At 52.6% G+C, this 5,603-nt stretch overlaps 1 protein-coding gene across 3 annotated transcripts in view; it reads left to right on the top strand.

Moving 5' to 3' along the window:
- The window catches only part of LOC102256179 (HRAS-like suppressor 3), a 16,385-nt gene that overhangs the window by 515 nt on the left and 10,267 nt on the right, over positions 1 to 5,603 (top strand). For all 3 annotated transcript variants that reach the window (XM_014537978.1, XM_014537976.1, XM_005864153.2), the window contains exon 2: positions 285 to 362. In XM_014537978.1, the coding sequence (XP_014393464.1) occupies positions 348 to 362 (15 nt within the window). In that variant the 5' untranslated portion in view covers positions 285 to 347. The remainder of the gene's footprint in view (positions 1 to 284; positions 363 to 5,603) is intronic.

The following is a 5,603-nucleotide window of genomic DNA, read 5'->3' as shown; positions in this document are numbered from 1 at the left end:
GGGCGCGGCCGCCTGGCAGGCGACCCTATCGCGCTCCCGCAGCTGCGCCCCCGCCTCCCAGGTCTCCGGTGGACCCCTCTGCCCCCACCAGGGGTTCGTCCTTCCACAGGGCAGGGAGGAGGCAAGCGAGGGACCCCTAAGGAGGGGGAGCCGGTGGTTCCGGGAGGATCAGAGACCGACTGCAGGGTCTGGTCTCCCTGCCCGGAGCCGCTGTCCCCCCCTGGGATCGTGGGGTCGCCGTTACCTGTTGCTGACGTCATGAACCCCTGCTCCCCCTGCCCCAGGCACTCACGCAGCGGACCAAGCAAACTCCAGCCCGCAGCTGAGGGTCCACAGCAGGAGAGAAGATGCGGGCGCCCATTGTAAGTGTGGGGCTCGGGGGCTGGGCCGGGCCGTGTTTTGGTGGTGACTCCCGGAGTTCTGACGTCAAAGGCCACACCTCCACCCGCCCTGGCATCGGGTGTCAGGTGTGGGCAGCAAGCACCTGCTGGGGTTGTCTCAGTGTTTGAACTTGCGTGGGCCCCGGGGAAGGCAGGTCCTGCAGGAAGAGGGGGGCAGCCAGGGGCGCCTTGCCCCTCAAAGGCCAGACCCCTGCACCGGCTCCCGGGCCTGGACCTGCGGCCCCAGGTGCCGCTGGGGTCTGATCACAGTGGCTTTTTCTGGTCTCAGCTGATGCGCCTTGTGACCGCCCTGCCAGCGACTGCCCAGCTTGCACTTTTTCTCTAAAACCCGTGATGCGGCTCAGGGGTCAGAAAGGGGCTTAGCAAATGCTTCCTTCCAACTTGGCACTTTTGGCTGCAGAGGGAGCCCAGCGCAGCCTGGGGGGCAGACCCGCCTGGGACCTGCTCCCGAGCCCCTGGCTGTGGAACTTGGGCCAAGTTTCAAATCCATTCTGTTTCTCGAGTGAAGATCTTATGACTTAAGACTGAGGAAGTGCTCACAACAGTGCTTTGCACACACATGAAGTGCTCAACCGCAATTCTCTACTGTGATTATGATTTATTATTATTATTAAACAGCTTCACAAGTGCCTGGGGGCACCTAGCATATTTGCTACCTGGAGTGGTCATTTTTAAATATCCCTCTCCTTCATCTGACAACATTGTTTTCAGTAATAATAATGAAATGAATAATAATGAATAGTAATAATAAACAGTAAAACTTTTCTTTTATGGAGCTTTGTATATGAACTCAGGCCAGTGAAAAAATAAAAAAGTGAAAAGTAAATGTTATAGAGAAAAATAGAAAAAAGTAATGGATTAATTGCTTTAATGTATTTTTGAAAAAAAGTTATTCTTACATACAGGTTGGTCACAGGAAGGAATTAACATTACAGTTTCTGTTTTGGAACTTTAACTTCTGAAAAATTGTCCATGACTTTGTCAAAGTTGTTCTTCTTAAAGAAATTTTAAAAATTATTCTTTGCTTATTAATGTTCACAATTCAGTAGAGCTAACTTGTCAGTTCGTCATTGCTCACAGTTGATTGAAGAACACTTTTTATTAATTTTAATTTCAAAAGCTTCTCTCAGATGAAACAACAGATATACAAATAGGAAAGGCCATAAACATTAGGATGAGTTTGTCAGAGATTCATTAAAAACCCCATTTCATAATACACTCCAGAAATTGCAATACTGCCTATATCTTCTGAAAAATCAATTCTGGTGGCTCTTAAATACCTCCACATTTGAAACATTTTTACTAAAACATCTTCACTAGAAAAATCATCATAAGTTTTTATCTTATTTGGCAAAATTCTCCCATGTTGTTTTTTTTTTTCCTGCAAAAATCAGAGGAGATGGCTGAGTGATGGAGACACTTGTTTAATCCGTTGCTTTCAAATGAGAGTCTAGTTCTTGGTGGAAATGATCCAGGCTTTCAAACACTTCCGTTTGGGTTTCTTGGGGCACTGGGCAAGCAGGCTCTTTGTCTTGTTTCAGCACAGAAAGATGTTGGCGACACAAATCCTGTCAGAAGGGAGCTCGGACCCTGCTGAGCTGTTGGGGAAATTACCTTTGGGACAGACACGTGTAGCCGAGCGTGTACTGGGGGCTGACTGTCTAACCCAGTGGTTCTCAACCTTCTGGCCCTTTAAATACAGTTCCTCATGTTGTGACCCAACCATAAAATTATTTTCGTTGCTACTTCATCACTGTAATGTTGCTACTGTTATGAATCTGATATGCAGGATGGTCTTAGGCGACCCCTGTGAAAGGGTCGTTTGACTGCCAGAGTGGTTGCGACCCACAGGTTGAGATCCGCTGGTCTAACTGGATGCTCTGATTAAACTTTCATGTAGAGGACAGGGTTTTAAAGAATAAGAAATAAAAAACAGGCTAGCTTGAGGCTCACATCTATATTATTAAATCTCAGAAATACAACTTAAATCTGCAGAAATAAAAACTTAGAGCGACAAAATCGCTTTGGGGAGAGTTGTATTTTATCGCTGATGGTCTTTAAAATTGTCAGCATGTGGAGATGATAAACAGGAGACTGACTTTTCATGTGTCTTATTATTGCTTTGAAATTCTCCATGGACAACTCACTCCTCTTTGCACCCAGGGAATATGGCTGGCACCTCCCCGCGCTGGGTGCGTCGCTGCCCGGCTCTTAGGGCTTGACAAAGGTTAGCTGTTGGTACAGCAGCTCCCCAGACCACCCTGGGATGGAGAGGCTGGTCTATGGTAGGGCCCTGGCTTCCCTAAGCCCTCTGTCCAGCCCGGAACGCCTCCCGGTCAGTGCCAGTGCTGGTGTGTCCCTGTTTCTCTCCTGTCTGTGTTCCAAATGTGCTTAGAGTAAGTGGGCCAGGAGCCTCTGTCCCCCCTTTCCCCCCCTCTTCCGCCTCCTCCACCCCCTGTCCTTAATCTGTGTCTTGTTGAGCAGCTGCTGCTGGGGAAGTGAATATCCAAGTGAAACTGAGAGTCTAGAACATGAGGAAATGGGTGGGCCTGGTCTGGTCTCCGACTTTCTGGACTCGCTTCTCTCTGACCCTCTGTTTGCCTGATCTAGCAGGTCTCTGCGGAGCTGCCTAAGGAGCAGAGAGGGGCAGGGAGAAGAGGACCCTCCTCAAAGAGCAGTGGGGCTTCCGGCCCTACAGAGTACCCCCCCACCCCCCCAGGAGCCCAGGCTGGGAGGGCCGCAAGCCTCTGCTGAGAACCATTAAGTGCCAGGCTGGCGGCTCAGCCTAGCTGGCGGGCTGGGCATGGAAAGTGATCACTCCTTCCCCTGGGCTCAGCCCACAGTTAGAGTCACTGGGCAGCGGGGCTGTGGCTTTGGAGGCAGCAGCGACTCTGCTGGGGCTTCGGGGAGGCAGTGAGGGTGGAGACGTTGAGCCTGTCTTGAGGGATGAGTAGGAGTTTGCCAGGGAACAGCCAAGAGAATTTCAGGCCTCGAGTACAAGGATGCAGAGGCAAAGTGTGCCATGGGGCTGTCATCGGATTACAGGACCTTCGCGTGAATTGCGTGGCATTGTGGAAAAGAACTTGGCCTTGGGACCTGGCACTACCTCTCGGAGAGCTCTGAGACCTTGGGCAAGTTCCTTCCCATCTCTGAGCCTTTTCCTGGTGAACGGGACCGCTGTAGGATCCAGATGTGTGACACCCCAGCAGTGCCTGGTGGGGATGGAGGTGGTTTCCAGATGAGTCGCGGGCAGTCCCGACTCACGTGGGGTGGGGTTTGGACACAGAACAGACCTGTGGCCTGGAGGGCAAGAGCCTGGGAGGGTGGATGAGTTTTTTCCCAGAATACCCGTGACCTTTGGGCCGCTGGGGCTGGGCCTGGTGCCTGCTGGAACCGACACTGTCCCTTTCCCAGCAGCTGGCAAGGGCAGAGGTAATGTGTCAGCCCAACCCCTCCTCCATCTTCTCTCTGGGCCTGAGGCTGGGGAGGCTGGGCAGTCAGGCCTCTTCCTCACGCTCCCTGTACCCACCCCGCCTGGGGCACAGGTCTCAGCCCTCTCCTGGGCACAAGTAGTTCTACAGTTTTCCCCTGTTATCTTACTCATTTTCCACACAGACCCTGCCTGTTGGATCATAATAGCCCCATTCTACCAGAGAAGCTCAGAGAGGTTAAGTGACTCCTAGAGGTCACACAGCAGTATTGCAGAGAGGGGCTCAGTCTCAGCTGGACTGTGGAAGGCACCTCAGATAGCCGGGATGGACAGCCAAGTCCTCATGGCTTTCTTCTCTTCCTAGGACGCCGTCACAGAAACTCCCCTCTCCCAGCTGGCCAGTCCCTTCCCAGCACCCACCTGGGACTGCAGTCCTTTTTGTTTTGAAATCCTCAGTTTCTAGACATTTGCCCCGAGTGTGAGAAATGCAGGGGCTGAGGCTCGGGGTTGCCACACTCACACAGCAGGGAGAGGAACTTGCTCCCAGATTGGGTTTCACAACATCCCCAGTGTCTCCAGCTAGTCCCGGAACCGCCTCCGACCTTTCCAAGTCCAAAATAGAACAGTGGCAGCAAACCCGCCACCTGTGGCCTGGCTGGGGAGCTCCGTTGGTTAGAGCATCCCCCCCGTCTCGCCAAGGTTCTGGGTTCGATCTCCAGTCAGGACACTGCAGGAATCAGCCAGTGAGCGCATAGGTAAGTGCAGCAACAACCCCACGTCTCTGTCTCTCAAAATCAAACAAAACAAACAAACCCCCTGCCGCCTCTAGCACGCGCCCTCCGTGCCGGGCGGTACTTGCTGGGTGTGTCTCGGGTATGAACTTACTTGATCCTCAGGAGAACCCCAGGAATCAGGTGCTCTCATGCCTCCCGTTTTACAGTGGAGGAAATGGATGCCGGGAGAAAATGAGTAGCTTGCCCCAGACTGTCCAGTTAGTAAGTAGCAGAGCCGGGATTTGAACCCGGGCCACCTGGCTCTGAGCCCCGGCTGTGACCAGTGTACTGTTTCTGAAGACTGAATCCACCTTGACTGAAACACAGCCCACTCGCTGCGTTTTTTCTACGCCTGAAACACTTCATTACCAGACCAAAGTGGCAGACGCCCGACGGGGGGGCTAAGTGGGGCCGAGTGTGGGTGGACTGGAACACTTCCTAGTGAAAAGGCCTCCGGGAAAAGCATTCTCTTCGTTGTGTTTCAACCCTCGGATTGAAAATTCCTCTAAAAGTGCCCTCGCTTCCCTCTTGGGCCCTGCCCGGTGCCCGTGGCCGAGGGCTGGCCCTGGGTGGGAGTTGCAGGGCGGACCCGGTGAGATCTGCTCCGGGGATGCTTCCCTTCCTTGTGGTGGGGCAGGGGCGGCACCGCCAACCCCTGTGCTGCCACTTTCAGGCTGACCCTGGGCAGGTGACCTCATCTCTCCCAGCCTCAGGTTCCCTCCTGCAAAATGAGGTCTGACCGCTCATCTCAGTGGAACCTTTCGGTCTCACCCCCTCTCCCCTTCAGATACCCTCTCCCGGGCTGCACCGTGGGATCACCTGGAATATTTTATTTATTTATTTATTTTATTTTATTTTTAAAATATATATTTTATTGATTTTTTTTACAAAGAGGAAGGGCGAGGGATAGAGAGCTAGAAACATCGATGAGAGAGAAACATCGATCAGCTCCTGCACACACACCTCCTGCTGGGGATGTGCCCGCAACCAAGGTACATG

The sequence above is a fragment of the Myotis brandtii genome, unplaced genomic scaffold (genome assembly GCF_000412655.1).
Source record: "Myotis brandtii unplaced genomic scaffold, ASM41265v1 scaffold187, whole genome shotgun sequence".
NCBI lineage: Eukaryota > Metazoa > Chordata > Mammalia > Chiroptera > Vespertilionidae > Myotis > Myotis brandtii.
The sequence above is the reverse complement of the archived record's forward strand: the minus strand, read 5'-3'. Positions and strand labels throughout refer to the sequence as shown.